The sequence below is a fragment of the Nicotiana tomentosiformis genome, chromosome 2 (assembly GCF_000390325.3).
Source record: "Nicotiana tomentosiformis chromosome 2, ASM39032v3, whole genome shotgun sequence".
NCBI lineage: Eukaryota > Viridiplantae > Streptophyta > Magnoliopsida > Solanales > Solanaceae > Nicotiana > Nicotiana tomentosiformis.
The window spans coordinates 72324233-72343575 of NC_090813.1; the positions used below are offsets into that span (position 1 = coordinate 72324233).

The window sequence follows — 19343 nt, forward strand, 5'->3', positions numbered from 1 at the left end:
CGGGGTTAGTACGTGCTGCTGATTTTAGGAGATTTCAAGGTACCACTGCTCGCGTCCGCAGATCTTCGGAGTCCCCTTCTACTTCCTCGCTAAATACTTTCTTTATTATCTTCAGACTTTTGTATAGAGCTACATAGATTATAGCAACTTGTGACTTAGTGATATTCCGGGTCTTGGAAAATTATTTTGTATATGCCGAGTGGTGTTACTCTTGGCTATTCATAATATGCTGTTTATCTTTAAAATGTTGTGTTTTCTTTATATTTTTCGCAATATTAAGCTTACCTAGTCGTAAAGACTAGGTGCCATCACGATACCTTACGGAGGGATAATTTGGGTCGTGACAGATCCAAATCTTGGAAGACTTCGGGTAATCGAACACGACTAACAGAAGGCCGTAATATCCGCGACCGCCGAATATCACGGCGTGGATCTCGGCACGTATCGATGAAGAACCGGCAATCAGTTAAATAGAAGATTTTTTATCTTTTATAAAGTTGTACTTAGAGTAGGATTCCCCTACTATATAAAGAGGGGTATGATAATTCATTAGACACTAGGTAACATGCATTCCAAAATAATATATTATTATTTCCACTATTAATTGTAAGATTTTTCTCCCCTTCATCAAAATTGTCCACTGTGAGCCCGGATCGAGGGTGAATGCTTCACCAAGGCTGGAATCCTCCTCGTCGCGTGGTTTGAAATTATTGTATCTTTACTTGTCCATTCTAACTCAATTTATCATTTTATATCAAATTAATCCGCATATCCTTAAAATCACATACAAATTTAATTATTAACCGATTTTGAAGATAAACACATACCTCTCATATTAAACCTTAGTTAAAAGTCTTACATAGGGGTGCCAAACGGACGAGATATGCTAGGAACGAAAGGCTATAAATCACCCAATATTTGCTTGGAACAAGATGGACGAATCTATTTAAGCTAATCTAATTTGTCCAAGTCATAATATATTTCCAATTACCTATTTGTTCTTCTATAATTTCTTTAACTATATAGTTACTACATATACTTATTTATCATGACCATATTGAACAAACCAAATTCAAAACAAATGTTTTTTTGAATTGAATAAATTATTTTTATGAATCAATTTAAGTTGTGAATTCGAGCTATATAAATAGTCCATCTTTTCGGTGAGTTATGTACTCATAGTGAACACAATAAGAGCCCGTTTGGACATAAAATATTTTTTTTTTTCCAAAAAAAATTATTTTTTTTCGAAATTAACGTTTGTTCATAAAATTTTCAATTTTTACTTGAAGATACATTTTGAAAATTTTCGAAAATTTGAAAAACTACAAAAAACTATTTTTCAAAATTTTCACTCAAATCACTCACAAAACTTCAAAAACAACCCAAACTGAAATTTATGTCCAAATACAACTCTAAATTTCAAATATTATTTTCACTTGAAAAATATTTTCGATCATTTTTTTGGAATTTTACCATTCTTATGTCCAAACGCCTACTAAATTTATCCAGCAATTCCATCCATGTTTAGGCAAATTAGGTGAGTTATATTTTCATTAACTAAATATTTTAAAGGAAAACAAAAAAAAAAGATAATTGGACCAGGTTGTTCAACCATAAGACTGGCTGACCAAATGATGATGTGGTAGGGTCCCAAGTCCATAGCCTTCAAAGGCTAATTGAAAGTGGGACCAATGGGATAAAATGCAGGGATGATATACTGTGATGAGGAAAAATTGTCCACACTTGAAAATCATCTACTTATGAATGTGGTGATAAAGCCACACACTGGATTATTCCTGCATGCATGTGTCACTGATCCCTTAAAAATAAAAAGGGGTTACACTGGTTCAAAGTGCTTAAACTGGAGGTGTATTTTGATAGAAAAGAAAGTATGAATGATTGAGATTTTTATTTAAATAGTCGACCATATTAATTATTTATTTTTTTTAGTTATATATATAGATTATATATTGATTATACATAATTATATATATGTAATACATACATTATGCATATATTATATATTCACAAGTTATTTTTAATTTAAGTGATAGGGTGAACGACTATTTGGGTTAATTGTAAAGTGGGGTGGGTTTTCACTCACTCAAGGCAGATTCTTTTGACCCGAGGGACCTTGTCCCTTTTGCGTCTCTTCAATTCCCCTCTTGTATTTTCTGTTCCTTTTGCTCTTCTTTGCTTGTTTTGTCATTTGTGTACAGTTAGGAGCCATCTTGTTTCACAGACAAATTAGCGTAAGGATTATAATGTAAAAAATTTTAATATCGAGATTACTAATTGTTGAATAATTATTACATACATTATTTTGGATGAATAATTAGTTTTTTTTTGCATTAAAAATAATATTGTTGTTCCAAATTGGTGCCTCCATTCAAGGGCTCAATGCGCTGATAATAATTAATACACGTTATAGTCGATTAGAATCAATATTTGTGATAATTCTACGGTATTGTGATTTTTTAACATTCTTACACAAAAATAATTGAAGAGAATTTGCAAATTTAGTATACGTTTCTACTTTCTACATCATCACGTAAATTCGTTTCCTCGTTGTAAACCTTAACAATTAACAATATCCTTATCACTTTCCCCAGAATCCGAGACAAACATTGTTGTTAAGAGTACAAAACGTTAGATATGCCTCACCCCTTCTCCTTTTTTTTCCCTTATTCAGTATTCAAATTTTATTGGCTTAACTAATTCAGATTTATTAGTAAAAGTGTAAAACGATGACGATTGACACAGAAAGTGTTAAATACAAGTAGCAAAATAAGCGATTGGTGTTTTCTTGCATAGAGAAAGATTACTTAAATATTCGAGTAACAATTTGCTCTAGGTTAAAGGTGGCAAAGTGCATGCATTTGCAGAAAATATCTATCATTATTCAAATGGCAATAAATTTTTAATGTAGATGAGCCAGAAAAGCTTTGTATACGGTCGAAATAGATTTCGGTCTTCCTACATTCGATCGAGTTTGAGTGTTTAAAAGTCGGAATGAGATTTTGGGAGTGAGCTCTGAGGTCGGTACTAACGAGCCTCGAGCCCGAAGGTCGCTCGAGTAGTCGGCTCGATAATCCTATCGAGCTCGTGACCGAATCGATCCGCAAGGCACTCCTTCGAGGTCGGAAATGCGCGACGCCCATCTCGAAGGTCGAACTCAAGCCAAGACCGAAGGGCCCGACCCAGTAACGAGTTCGAACCAGTATCGAGCTCACAGACAAGAGCCGTTGCAACCGCACCAAGAGAGAGAATCTTGGCGGAAATCAAGGAAGAGACAAGTCATCCTGGGCCTTCCAGTATATGTTTTATTTTATTATTTTTTGTAATGACCCTCTTCTATAAAAGGGGGATCCTTGTAAGCTAAAGGCACGGCAACAAAAGATCACTTCTTATATTGATAGTTATCCCCTTGTGCTTGTTTTACTTATTCATTCTTTTTGCTTATTATTTTCATTCTCATAGTCAACAATACACATATTTCTATTTCTCCACACGATTTATATCGAATTGTATCGCATATCCTTAGAACCATACACAAATCTAACGTTATCCGATTTTTTCGGTAAACACTTTGGCGCCCACCGTAGGGATAAAAGTAACAGTGATCGTTTGATATAAATCTAAAGTACACGCCAGTTTGCAACTTCAAATCAGCAATGGCTTCACCTATCGACCACGAAGTCGGCCTTCAAGATGAAAACAACAACTTGGCACCCGGGGCCGGAAGGCCACTCGATGATGGCACTGAGGCTCGAATCGAGCACCCGAAATTCGAGTCGAAGTACCGTTGGATGTCAATTCACAGATAGCTCTAGAGGCGAATCAGCGTTCCGGACCGGAAAGAAGCATTCAGGGCGGTACTCGATCCGTAGCTCGAGACACCCATAACGTGGAGGAGATCGGAGTCAGTTTACGGATAATCTTCGAGATGTTACAAGCCCAGAGAATAGCGATAGCTCAGTTGCAGAGCCAAACTCAGGTACAAAGCAGGCCGGAGCCCGATCCGCTTCGAGAAGTCACCCACAGAACGGAACCAGCCATAGAGAAGTCAAATGAGCAAGAATCGGGGACTACTCCCGAAATTACTAAATTGCTCGAGGAACTCACAAAACGAGTCGAAGCCAACGATAAAAAAGTAGAAACATATAATTCCAGGGTCGACCTTATCCGGGTGTTCCACCAATGATAAGAGGGCTAGATTCGAAAAAATTCATTCAAAAGCCTTTTCCCTCGAGTGCAGCCCCAAAACCAATCCCCAAGAAATTCTGTATACCCGAAATACCCAAATATAACGGAATGACCGACTCCAACGAGCACGTCACTTCTTACACGTGTGCCATCAAGGGCAATGATTTGGAAGATGATGAGATCGAATCTGTATAATTAAAAAAATTCGGTGAAACCCTGTCGAAGGGGGCAATGATATGGTATCATAATTTACCATCTAACTCCATTGATTCTTTTGCTATGCTTACAGATTGCTTCGTAAAAGAACATGCCGGAGCCATAAAGGTCGAAACCAGAAAGTTAGACCTGTTCAAGGTAATACAAAAGGATGACGAGATGCTAAGGGAGTTCATAGCTCATTTTCAAATGGAACGAATGGATCTGCTGCCAGTCACAGACGATTGGGCTGTTCAAGCTTTCACTCAAGGTCTAAATGAGCGGAGCTCGATGGCTTCACAGCGGCTGAAGCAAAATCTGATCGAGTACCCAGATATTACTTGGACCGATGTGCACAATCGATATCAATCCAAAATAAGAGTCGAAGATGTCCAATTGACTTCTAGGTCCATTACGAAAAAGCAAAAGTCGACCAGAGATCGATACCAGCCATATAGCGGAAACGATACTACTGCTGAGTATCCGAGGCCTCTTTAAATCAACCTCGTACACATGGGGGCTTTATCGTTGAACACATCTGTGATGATTATCAAGTTCGGTGCAAAGGAAGTTACTTCGTTATTTCATGACAAACAGTGTCTTAACGGGAAACGTCGTAAGGGCCAAATGGTCAAAACGAACCATGCTTATGTAGTTGGCCCGAGCCCTGACGCAAAACATGAACCCATGTATAATGACTTGCAAAGAAAGCTCTCTTCTTTACCGATATTTTATGTTCAAGATTTATTATGCAAATAGTATCGAGTTCGAATCATTCGCTTGACGGCCAAGCCTACGGGCCACCTTTATTTCGAGTTCGAGCAATCACTCACTCGACCATTAAGCCTACGGGCTACTTTGACTATTACACCTACGGGCTACATTGCATCGAGTTCGAATCATTCACTCAACTACTAAGCCTACGGGCTACCTTTATTTCAAGTTCGAGCAATCACTCACTCTACTATTACGCCTAGGGGTAGGCGTTCGGTCGGTTCGGTTCGGTTATTTGGTTTTAGGTTTTGTAAAAGTAGTAACCGAAATCGAACTGAACCGATTGATTTTAGGTTTTGTAAAAGTAGTAACCGAAACTGAACTGAAATAAGTTCGGTTAAGTTCGGTTTAAGAAATTCGGTTTGGTTTATTGGCTCTCTCTATGTAATAATTGGACTGGCGAATTTGTTGGTTTTTTTTCAAAATTTCGATAAATTAGACTGAAACCAACCGAAAATTTGTTGGTTTGCTAATAATTCGATTTTTTCGGTTAACCGAACCAAATAAACTAATAACCGAAAACCGAACCGAAAAAATAAAATTTTAAAATTTTAAACCGAAACCAACCGAAAAAACCAAATAACCGAAACCGAAATAAAAATATTTTCGGTTCGGTCGGTTTTTTCGGTTCAGACCAAAATATGCCCACCCCTAATTACACCTACGGGCTACATTATTTCGAGCAAAACTGCTCATTTCTTCGAATTAAAACAAACACTTGACTACTTAAGCTGAAGGACGCTCGAAGCCCGATAAAGCAAAGGGGACTACCCACGAGGCCTGAAGGCAACTGAGATTTAAATTCAAACTATCTATTTAGTTTGAAAGGCCATTTCTCTTCAAAAAGAAGAAAGATTTATATTTACAAATTTTTTGTACAGAGGCGGCTACTTTTCCAAAAGGAAGTTCTTTATACAAAAATCGAAAGCGGTATCACAAGAACGTAGCGATCGACCTAAGGCCCTAAATGACTCAATCTTCATCGGAGGTCGTATTCTCGGCATCTTCCTCGTCTTCAGACTCCCCCGAGCCATCGGAGTCCTCCTCAGGAAAAGCCAACCTCCGAGCTCTGTTCTCCTCCGCCCTGGCGACTTCAATCTCGGCCCCAATATCGAAGCCCTGAGCTTTGACCCCCTCGAGAGCCTCTCTCTGAGCCTGCCACTTTGCATGTTCAACCATGCCTGTTGCTTTGGCTTGATTAACTTCGACATCGATCCTGAACTGAGCCACTTTGGTATCGACTCTTTTATTGGCCTCGACCACTTCAGATCTAGCCACTTCGAGTTCTTTGGCCAAATTTGCTTTATCTAAAGTGGCCAAATCTAACCGATGCTGAAGCTTTTTCATCTTTTCGATCAGCCCCAAAGCATTTTCTTTCGCAAATTGAAGTTGTGCATCGGACAACTCCAACTGAGCTTCGACGACTTCCTTTTTTTCGAGGCAAGGTTATCCATACACCTTTTAAATTCTTCTGCCTCGGCCAGCAGCGCATCTACCTGTGAGTTAAGCCGTCCAATCTGCTCGATCCTTTGCCGAACCTGCAGGATCGGATCGTTAGTGGTTATCTTTTTTTCATCTTCACCATCATGGAACATTCGGAATACCTGCTCAGCCGTCTCCTCATGCTCTTCCCGAGCCGCTGTCAAATCTGCTTGAAATTTTTTCGAGTCACTCTTCTCAGTGAGGCTTCGAACCTCGGCATCAGGCTCCTCCCTGATTCGGAGAAAAGCCTCGTGATGAAATACCGAAGCCCGCAAACAAAAGGAGAAACATTAGAATTACCTACAACTTTGTGTAAAAGAAGCGGCGAAAACGCCATCGGAGTTACCCGATTCAAAGCATGTTGGGCCTCGTTGAAAAGACAGGCGGGCCCCACCGCATTCTTCACTGATTGATCTTCTCCGGTCACCAAAGGACCGAAGGTAACTGGCAATCCCCATAGGGGAAGAAAAAATTCGGATTCTCGATAAAGTCGGGAACTGTAAATACGCATAAGATAATCGAGCATTACATACGTCATGGTCGGGATCGATAAAAATATTAGTGTATATCTGATCGAGCTACTAGGAAATCATATCGTTTCTCGCCACATCCTTTTCCGAGAAACGAGGGGATTATCTGTATACGGTCGAAATAGATTTCGGCCTTCCTACGTTCGATCGAGTTCGAGTGTTTAAAAGTCGGAATGAGATTTTGGGAGTGAGCTCTAAGGTCGGTACTAACGAGCCTCGAGCCCGAAGGTCGCTCTAGGAGTCGGCTCGATAATCCTATCTAGCCCGTGACCGAATCGATCTGCAAGGCACTGCCCAGTAACGAGTTCGAGCCAGTATTGAGCTCACAGACAAGAGCCGTTGCAACCGCACCAAGAGAGAAAATCTTGGCGGGAATCAAGGAAGAGACAAGTCATCATGAGCCTTCCACTATATGTTTTATTTTATTATTTTTTTTAATGACCATCTTCTATAAAAGAAGATCCTTGTAAGCTAAAGGCACGGCAATAAAAGATCACTTCTTATATTGATAGTTATCCCCTTGTGCTTGTTTAACTTATTCATTTTTTTTGCTTATTATTTTCATTCTCATAGTCAACAATACACATATTTCTATTTCTCCACGCGATTTATATCGAATTGTATCGCATATCCTTAGAACCATACACAAATCTAACGTTATCCGATTTTTTCGGCAAACAAACTTCATTTACAAGCGTAAATACATTCAGTGTGAGTCAAAACGTCTATGTATCAAACTGTCATTTAGCTCATAGTCTATCGAAAGGAGATCACATATATAATAACTTTCATGTCATATAACAAATATTTCAAAAAGTTCGTTGAATATCAATTAAGAAAATACTCAAATTTGCTCCAAGTTGTCAAATATACTTTTCACTTTAACTTTACAAAATATTTGACATAAATCTACTAATAAATTTATTTCATACAGCCTTAACAAATATTTAAAATTCAAATTTAATTCAAGACATGATGTGATATTCTAAACTGACTTTAAAGGTATTATTTTTATTTTGTTCTACGACTATATACATACATATAAATAAAAAATCTTTAATTTTGTGTCTAATTTAATACTCCGTATTAGATAAAATGGGACAGAAAAGTAACATTTTAAAACTTTTTAAACATCTTATTTATAATTGTATTAGAACTCGTAGCCATCAATGTTGTTGACTTTTCAACATTAATATGCCACATCGAACATTTTGTTTCCAGAAACAATTCAGAACTAATTGTTCCTTTATAAACCTAAACAAGAATAGCCTTTCAATTCTAACACATCCCATCGACTTTATTTGGAGATATCATATTCTTCAAATTTGTATTCCTACAAATATCAATAATATGAACTCTTTTGTTAAACCAAATTGAACAGATAGTGCAATACTGTAATACCATCCTATGTACTTTATAGCAACTGGGAATAGTAGAGTATTTCTATAAAATCACCTCTAATTTATAACATTAGAAATATTCCATCCTTCCCATTTCCTGTTAAAGTATAACTAATTGAGGAGTTAATAAGTTTTTCTTGAATTATGATTTTCTAAAATATTTCTTAAATTTTTTGAATCATAGGCTATGTTGACTCCTACTTTTCATATGGTTCTGCACCTATATAATTTTATTTTAAAAATATACAAAAAATCATCTATAGCCAAATTCACATAAAATATATGGAGTAATTTAATTGTGATCTTCACACTCCGTACCCCTTCACATTAATTGAAACAGTTTATTTAGCTATCGTTTATCCATAGATTCCCAAATTTAATTTGTTTTAAAAAATTTAATTTGGGTGAAATTTATTTTGAAGATGATAAATCTGTTTGGACATCATTGTTCAAAAGATGTTTCACTTTTTTTTGAAAAGTTGTATAAACTATCAAAAATATCCAACAATACTAAACAAACAAACTTGATAATCCTGTATATGCAGAACCTACATCGATGCCATTCATTATAATTATCACAAATCATAGTCCGGAATATAGATAGGTTTGGTACAAAATCATCATTTCTATAATGAACTGCATAATACCCTGTTCAAAACCATAACCTGATATTTCAATATTAACAGCTAATAACACAATCACTAGCTACTATACAATTTGTCAAATTGCAATAATATTACAAGATCCATCAGTCCAAAAAAATAATAGCAAATAGTTTGTGGGTTAGTTGAGTTATAATAAATGACGTGCTTTTTTAAAAAAAATACAAATATTTAGAGTAATTTTTGAAATTGTTAAAAATCTAAAAGCAATATTTTGGGCTAAAAGCAGATGTAGAGTTAGTTTTGAAATTTGAAAATTTTATTTTCCAAATCTATCAAAATATGAATAAAATCTATAAACAAACAAGTTTTGACAAAAAAGAATATGAAAAAAACTTGCAAAATTAATGGCCAGACGAGGCTTAGAATAGAGGAAGTAGTAAATTAACTAATGACCAAGTGTAATCATCCTCGAACGAGGAAACCATAGTGGTCACTGGTCAGTCAGAGAACTATCGTAAAACTAAAAGAATTAAGAAAATGAGGGTTATTCTCCCAACAGACATATTGATCATCCCATAGGGATGTCTTAGACCCAAGAGATTTCATTCCCAACCTGCCAATATTCTCTGAGGAAGATCTAAACCCATGGCAGACCAAAGATATGCTTTGCTCGAAAACCGCAACCCCTCCACAAAGAAAAAAGAGTACTTTACTTTATGTTTGTTTATTCATGTTCCAGGAAACAAACTTTATTAATTAAACTTAATTTATACTTCGGACAACATAAAATATTTAAACCAAGGTGCATATCAGACGTGTCCAACTTTAATTTTTGGTTCAGGTATGCCCACTCTCTACCCCCATATCTACCAAATCCATTTGATTATTTCAAAAGGGAATGTGTGCGTGTTGCTTTCAATTCATCATGCCATTATGAAAAGAGTACAAATTAAATATTCAGTCAAACCACTACTACTCGTTAACTATACTAATTACTCCTAACTATATATTCAACTAGGGTATGCCAAATTCATGCAGAATATATATAGCCGCAGCTAAAGATCTTAGGAATTAAAACTTGCCAATTGCCACATTGAAACCACAAATTAATGTAATATGAATATCTCAACTAATTAAGTGATGTCCACTTCCCAAAAGTCCATTTGATGTCTAGAGAGAACAAGCAACACATGTCTCGATATAGAGATTTGGGTAAAAGAATAAAAAAAATTGAACGTTTAGAATTAGGAGGGCTCATCCACACAAAAAGAAGAAGAAGAAAGGAAACATCTTGTCTATCACTTTTTGCAAAGAGATGAGCTCACCACTCAATCTCTCCATGCATAAAATTCTCTCTTTACATATGGTAGTTATCTTTTATAGACTTTTTCACACTCTATAACTCTAAATAATAAATAAGCAAAAGGAACAAGCAAGTTTCTTTTTGCTTTTTTAACTAACTGATAGTGTAGCACATTAATAAAGCTGAATTAAAGCAACAAAAAAGAAGAGCTAACATACAAAACACATTTAACATTTGATCAGAAGTTTCAAAAAATACAAACCTAACCCAATCCACAAATTCTCTATAAGAAGGTAAATATCATACAACAATTTTAGCTAGCTAGCGCCTAGCCAACCCTTTTTTTGTTCATGTCTCCACATACATTATATTTTCTGCGTTTTACAAGAAATAAAAACGTAGAAAATTAAATACCATACCATTAAAAAACTTCTTCCGATCCATTCACTTCCTTGGGATGAAGAGTGATCAAAGCTCAGATACCCCCGAAAACCCAATATTCAATCAAGAAAAATGATGGAAACACTAACAATTCAGTATGTAAAAAACCAAAAGCCAAAGAAACCCTAAAATCTCATGGAGATGGGCCAAACCCCGGCAAATCAGGCCACTGATTAGGGCTGAGAGATGAACCAGCTGTGGTGCTATTGGTAGCTCCTCCACTGCCGCTGCTGCTACCGGCGGAGCTGTTCCAAGAATCCATGTTGTTGTTGTTGTTGATGAACCTCTGTGTCCAAGAACCCAGAGGCCTTGTATGTTGAAATTGCAGGGTTTGATCAGATAGGTAAAAGGATGATTCATTGGACTTTTCTTTATTGACCATTTGGTAAAACCCACTTTGTTGTGGTTCCTTAGGAAGATTATGGAAACCTTGCAACAGTACTGTATTACCAGTACCACCAAATTGGCTATTACTGGATTGATTGACACCTTGTGATTGCATGGCAGCTAACGAAGACAGAAATCCACCGCTAGAATACAACGAATTCAGAGGCTGAGATCTTGAAATACTGTTACCTGAGAAAAAAGCAGCTGCTGCTGACAAATTGGTTGTCATATTTAAGGGTACTACTGGTGGAGGCTGAGCGCCTTGAGAAGATCTTGATGAACTTTCACCGGCTGATAAAGAAGATGAACCGCCGCCGCCTCTCGTCGTGCATTTGCCTTTCCGGCGACCACCGCCGACGGGGACATTCCTTAGGGTTCCACCTTGAGTCCAATACCTCCTACAGGTCTTGCAGAAATACCGTGGCTGAGTCAAACTGTAGTTGTTGTAGTAGCAAAACTTAGTGTTGTTTGAATCACAACGAGGGCATTTCTGCGGCGGTGGCTGCGGTGGTTGTGCCACCGCTGAGAGGTTTTCCGGCATCTTCATTTTTCGTTGCTGATTCCGATCATTCTCTCCTCCAGATCTTCCTTGCTCCATCACCAACTTTTTCCGTAGTGATGAAAAAGAAACTTTCTAAGGGTTTTATACTGCTCTTCTGAAATAACTTCTTCAATCCTAATCTCACTACAGATTAAAAAATTAGATTTTTTGGGTTGGGAGATTTAATAACTGCATGCAAGTCAAAAACTCTTAACTGTTTCCACCCCAGAGATATGTTTGAAATTAAATCTCAAACTTCTAGTCAACAAGAAGATTATGCTTCATTTGGGATCATCTCATCTATAAGGAACTTAAATTTAAGAGATGAAATATCTCAATACAAATCCCACAAAACTAAACATAATCTTGGTAGATAACACCACTTATAAATGAGGCAAAGAATTAAATAACCACCACCTGGCTTCTTCTGGTTCTCTTGAGATTAACCGAGAGAAAAAGTTGAGAGAAGACTAGAATGAAAATAAAATATAGAATTAGACATGGACTTTTGTGTACGGACGTTGCACGAAGACAAAGTCTGGCAAATAAGCTTTATAGGTCTTTACTTTAGCTTAGAGAAGTTAGAAATAAGAATTTGGGGTTTGTTTGGGGGGGGTGGGGCGGAAGAGAGTCGCGTGAGTGTCTACATATTAATGTTCAGTTAAAGTAAGAAGAATACTGAGATGGGACCAAGGAGGTAAGTTTTAATGTTCTGTTTCTCTGTTTAATCTCGTCTCAACAAATAAAGAAAAAGAAGCCATAATTTTCAGTTCAACAAACTCTGAGCAGACAAGAAATTGGCAATAAAGACAAAAAATTGCTTCTCAATAGGCTTCTACGTACTGAACTGTTATCATCAAAAGTAAACTCAAGAGAGAGCAAGAATTAATGGACAAGTCATAACACTTTGAAAGTAGTAGGGGTCTAGCTAGTAATAGGAGATCATAGGTGTTGTATTTTTTGTGGACCACTAGGGAATATTGAAGGAGCAAGGGGTTGATGAGAAGGCGGCGGCGGCGGAGAGCTGCCGGCAGGAGGTGGAGGGTTGCGGTTGTCAAATGGGTTGCGTTAGATGTATCAGACTAATCAGCTTATTACTCATTTTTTATTCTCTCTCTCTACTTTTAGTTTTTCTTTTCATCCTCTCTCAAACATAATAACTCTGACATCTTCATGCTTAATGAAAAAGACTGGTATACCCACGTCCATGGGACACCGAAATTGGCAACTCAATTGACTTGACACACAAAAAAAGTGTAGAATGGCACATAAATTATTTTTAGATATATTATCTTACGGAAAACTGAAAAGTTTTGCTCATCTGTAAAGAGTTTCTTTCTAAGTACTAAGGCCCGTTTGTTTATAAAAATTAAATTTTTAGTGAATTGCGTGTCTAAACATAATTTTAAATTTTAAATATTATTTTTTAACTTTACTCCAAATTTTATTTTTTTATAAAAATTATAATTTTTATGTCCAAACGCCTATAAGTATATATTTTTAGTCGACTGTTCTGATAATCTTATAAATGTTCCATGCAACAATTTATGATCTTACTAGTATAAATGTAATATATTTAAGTGATATTCCTGCCTGATAATTTAAAGGATTTTAACACAATTAGTGTAGATTAATTTGTCATAGCAGATTTTATCATTTTATTAATTATAAAACTGCCCGTGAATGAAATAAAGATAGAGGCTACATTGAATCTATTAGATAATCTACAGTATTATCTATATCAATTATTTGATCGTTTTAATATTTATATACCATCAGTGTATACAATTTAAATCTATACGGTAACTGTAAGGTGATGCATTCGATTTGACCCAGCCAAAACATAACACAATAGCGACGTTGTTTTAACTAACATACGGTGCCGAATTGGGCCAACTGTGCCACAAAACAGGTAAAAATAATAGACTAATCAGTTCGAACAGTTTTCGAACTGATAATTGAAAAATAGTTAGCGTTTGTAAAGTTATTGAAAAATAGTTATTATTTTACTGTAATATGGACCGGTCCAGCATAATATACTGGAGATCAGTGCACCTATATATGAACTTCCATACGCGAAAAGTTCCAGCATAATATACTGGAGATTGGAACACATGCGTATGAACTTCTAGCATATTATGCTGGACCGATATATTATACTGGAACTCCAGCATAATATGCTGGAGTTCAAATATAATATTTTTTGGATTTTAAATAATATTTTCGTTCAAATTTATCTTTATATAAAAAATGACGAAATTTTAATTACTTTTAAAATTTTGGCTATTTTTCAATTAACACCTGTAACCTATTGTTGAATTTCTACCAAAAATAACAGTCTCGAAATGAAAGAAGGCAGCCCAGCCCCTGGGCAATTTGCTGCTTAGGTGAGGCACGTGATATGTCACGTGACGTGTTATATTCTTGGAGGACCTATGGATGTGCAATGGAAATTACAACTGCTCCCTGACCAGTGACCACGCACCCATACCTCTATATTTAGATGGGTTTTTCATATTTATTGAGACAAATGCTAAAATATTGAAATCTGTCATGAAAATAATTATAATCTGGATATCCATTTATTACTCGATTATCCGTTTGGTACTCTATTGAAGTTTATCTACAAGCAGCTGATACATACAGATTGCAAACAACTCAATTAAAAGATTTGCAGCAGCTTCATATTAAACAGGCAGGTTGCAAGCAGCTCAAGAAAAGTTTGCAGTTGCTTCCTGAAAAGCCTCGCAGCTGCTTCCTTTCTTCTATAAATAGAGAAGTTTTCAGTTCATTATATATATTATTATGAAGTTGAATAATATATCAACCTTTCTCTATACTTATCTTCGGTTTATTTACTTTATATTTTTTTATTTTATAACACGTTATCACCACGAGACTTTGTCATTTTGAGCACTTACTTTGAATTTAATTTCTATTTCAGTGTTCATCTCCGATGTAAGGCGACGCTGTTATGTCCGTGGTTAGATTTTGTTCATTCCGAGCATCATAAGACAGATTATATCCTTGAGGTGGTGAGCTTTTCTTCATGGCAGTAGTGATGTGGATATCACTTACGTCTGGAGTGGCCAAATTTGAGTAAAGTAATTTGAGCATTTTGCTTATATTTGGTTTAATATCTTTATCATCGCTTGCTTGATTATATGCTACGTATACAATACCTATTTTGGTATCTGTTTTCATCCTTATTATTATTATAAAGTGGATAACATTGTTAGATCAGCTTAAACTCCAGCAGAGTTTGCAAGAAATATACAACCACCAGAAGTGGTTATGTTTCGTATATCTTATTGTAACTAAATTTTGTTAACCACGAGAAGTGGTATATGCCTATGACAACCAAAAGTGATAATTTAGGCTTTCTATGGTTACAATTAAAGATAAGCTAGAGAAATATTCTCTATATTACATGCACGCCTCAATTTGCTCCTGAAACAGTAAATATTTTAAAAGAGGTTGAAGCGTCACAATTTGATGTGATTAATGCGCGTTCAAATAATTATGTTCGATTTCCTGAAGGATGAGAATTTTTGATAAATATTAATCCATTCCCTGAAGTGAATGTGATAATATTAATAAAGCCGTAAATATGAACGCGCTCTTGATGTAAATATATTTCAATTCACCTCCAGAAGAGTTAATATGATTGAGAGAATATATACTCAATATTTCATATTTTAAATTTGCTCCTGAAGAAGTAACACAATTGAAATTTTCTCCTGAAGTAGGAAAATATTTTGAAGTAGTGTCTTTCTGTACTTAAATAAAATAATGAGCTACTCAAAGTTATTTTTGAAGCACATTTTCATTCCTTGGAGTGAATGAAGAAATACCACAACTCACCTCCTGAAGAGGTAGAATAATAGAGATATAAATATTATTTTTGTAGCATAAAGATCATTTTCACACATACCTGTTGAACGCAAAACATCTTGGATAAATTTATTAAGTATCATTCTAAGGCAAAAGCATTCTTGTAGAATGCTTTCTACTACAACCACATTGATATATTATGGTTAGTTGTTATTAACTACCCCGAAGAAAATAATAATTCATTTATATTTCCCTGGAGGATGTAATGACTATGTGGTTCCCACTTTGATATAAATATTTAGATATTAATGGCGTTTCTCCATGAAGGAGATAATTGTCACGACCCAAACCGATAGGCCGTGACGAGTGCCCGAGTTTTACCTATCGAACACCCATAAGCATTCGTCTAAGATATAAACATGAAATAAGTGTAGGTCATGCATAACGTCTCGAAATAAACTATTAATTCATATGAACAACGTACGTAGGAAAACAGGGCCAAAAGACATATATACATACATATATATATATATATATATATATACTATAGGGCGAGCCGACAAGGCCACATACTATATAACTATACATGACTGTCTACAGACCTCTAATAGAGTGTACAAATATATAAAGAAAGAGACTGGGCCCCGTCGTACCCATATATATATATATATATATATATGTAAACACACCGTACCAAAACTCAAAGCAGCTCCGGATAAAATGGAGCACACCAACTCTCACTGATCAAGGATCCTAAGAAGGGGGACCGTCAGCCTGTCTACCTGCACCTGCGGGCATGAAACGCAGTATCCCCAGGCAAAAAGGGACGTCAGTACGAATAATATACTGAGTATGTAAAGCATGAAAATCAGTACATAAAAGACATAGATGAAACATGGGGTAAAGAATTCCACCTGTGAGTCTAAATAACTTTGTGAATCCTGAAATATTTATAATATCATGCACGTGCGTGTAAATGTCGTATAATGCATAGGTATATGTGTACATAATATCATCAAGCCTCTGAGGGCATCCCATCATATTATCTCGGCCACTGTGGGCAAAATCATCAACATATACCAGCTGATCAGGTGGTGGTGCGTATATAACGCCTTAACCTTTTTCCATATCCCATATACATATAATATACGCGTATATAACGCCTTCTGGTCATGGGTCAATGTACATGTATAAATGCATGAAATGCAATAGAAATACGTTAATAAGATTTCTCGAATATCATAAAATCAATATGCCTTTTGGACAAATTTTATCAAATACGTATTTTTCTGAGACCCATGAACAGAGGATATAATAATAATTCACATGGGGAATCAAGAATATAGACACCTCTAGTATTTCTATGAATATAGTCATTTATGAACGTTGCGTATTTTGCTCGTTTCGTTTGTATCATTTGGATCGTGCCAGAAAAAAAAGGGATAGCCTTAACATACCTCAAGTCGTCAATGCAACTCAACAACAAGATTATGACAACTAGAGCGCCAACCCTATAGCAAAGAAATACGTGTACAATTTAGATGGCGGTAGTATATTACGTATCTCAAACGATAATTCGATTCTAAAATAAAACGGGCAGCATTTCTCTTAGATTTTACTGCTCCCTCAAGCCTATTATAGGCGAGATACAAACATAATACAATCAGCAACTCAAAACTAACCTAATTACAATTCGGGACCTTCAATACAACAAAACCCCCAAATATACCATAATACACCCAATCAACAAATTATCAATTAGCCTGCAACTACAACGACGAGCGACCAACCTATTACCCTACCACATGTGGCGTTTCTCCACGCTATTTTTATCCTTCCAAACTCCATAAATCAGCAGCACAATAGACAGCCCAAAAGAAACACAAAACAGCCTACAAAACAGTCCACTACAATTCAAATAACTCGAACTCACGGCTTCCGATCACCGTTCCGTGAGGTCTAACTATCAACTTTTCTTGATATTTTAAAGCTTAAATACAGAAATTAAATTTTTTTTATTAACTAATAAATACATTCCAAAACTCAAACTATAAAGAAAAAGAGAGGTGATATAGTGATACTTACGTCGTAGGGATCGTTATGATGTTATCGCTTTTCGATTTCGTACCCGTGATGTTAGAATTATTTGAAGCTATTAGAGAGCTCAAGGACCTTTCTTTTATGGTGTCTCTGGTCAGATTCTATGTAAAATGAAGAGAGAGAGACGAGTTAAAACATATTTATCAAACTTTTGAAAAGTCAAAAGGTGCTAGCTTGGCACCCTCTGATTCGCCCATTTTTCAATGCTTGTATCTTTTTATCCGGATATCGTATGAATGAACGGTTAAGAGCATTAGAAACTAAATTTCAAGACCTTCAATTTGGTATATAATATGTCCCTAAAAGACCTCATATAGCATACAAAATTTATTTCTCAAAAATCTTTATTGTAGGGCAAATTCTTAGTCGGTTTTTCCGCAACTTTAATCCGATTTTTTCCAAACTTTATGTGTTTTGTCCAACCATCAAATATAGTCATATTATGACTTTAAAATTATTTAAATTATGATTAACAAGTCTCATATTCATTATACATCACCTTCGAACGTACAGGGTGTAACAATATTTGTCACAAAGTTGGTGGTAAAAATATTGAAATTCTTGATTTCTGATATTTATAAATTTAGAATTATCTTTATATTGTTTATTTAATTATAATTTTCTCTCATGATACCAGAAGTGTCTGAGCAATATTTGATAGTACAAAATATATCAACAACTCCTGAAGAGCAAGCTATTTGTCTAAAAGACACATGACACCAGTAGTGTCCGATAAATATTAGATTGTGGATAATAAACGAAGGCTCTCGAAGAGCTTATATACAATTAGTCGCCATATTATATGATTATGGTCAAAACATATGTTGTAGTAAACCTGAAGTTTACTAATACAAATGGCTATCATATTGAGAATACAAATGATTAAAAGATTGAAAATCTTCATGTTTCCACAATCATAGGGGGTAAAATAATATGTATGTGAGAAGTGACTCGCCTTATTCTTCAATTTGTATTATATCATATATCACAGTAAATCAGAAGTTTATTAATGCAAAAGGAGTCACAGTAAATTATAAGTTTTACTAAGGCAAAAGTAGCCACAGTAAATCAGAAGTTTACTAATGCAACAGTTTATGCCATAGTAAACTAGAAGCTTACTAAGAGATAGCACATATCATGATAAACTTGAAGTTTTCATTTGCCATTTTTAAATGAGCTATTTGAGAATTCAGATAAACATATACTGAAGAACTAGAAAATTCTTCAAGAATTCACTTGTGTTGCTTGTTCTCATAATAAATTGATTATACCAGCTAAAGTTGGGACTAAGACCCCTGAATTTTGGAATATATAAAAGGTTAATATGGGCCCATTCACCTATCATGTGAACCACTTATAGATGCATATATGAAATAGTTACATGTGTGTTTATTGTCAACATGCAGTTTGGCATTTGAAATTACTTTTCTTAATTAAGAGCATAATTTTCAGATTATGAAATCAAGATAGTTCATCTTGATGATGCTGGTTATATCCAAGCTAGTTTGGAATTGATACCTCCTATTAATGGCTAAACTATTG

At 35.5% G+C, this 19343-nt stretch overlaps 1 protein-coding gene and 1 long non-coding RNA gene across 2 annotated transcripts; both read right to left on the reverse strand.

Annotated features, from left to right (window-relative positions):
* Positions 1 to 10713: 10713 nt before the first annotated feature.
* LOC104114402 (dof zinc finger protein DOF3.1-like) lies at positions 10714 to 12483 on the reverse strand. Its single transcript, XM_009624847.4, has one exon. The coding sequence runs from the start codon at positions 11922 to 11924 to the stop codon at positions 11073 to 11075; it is 852 nt and encodes a 283-aa protein (XP_009623142.1). The 5' UTR covers positions 11925 to 12483; the 3' UTR covers positions 10714 to 11072.
* A 3672-nt stretch (positions 12484 to 16155) lies between these two features.
* Positions 16156 to 17921, reverse strand: LOC117281041 (uncharacterized). Its single transcript, XR_004511634.2, has 3 exons — positions 17787 to 17921; positions 17159 to 17212; positions 16156 to 16489 (listed from the first exon to the last, which is right to left on the reverse strand). It is a non-coding gene; the product is annotated as an uncharacterized lncRNA (long non-coding RNA).
* Between the last annotated feature and the right edge of the window lie 1422 nt (positions 17922 to 19343).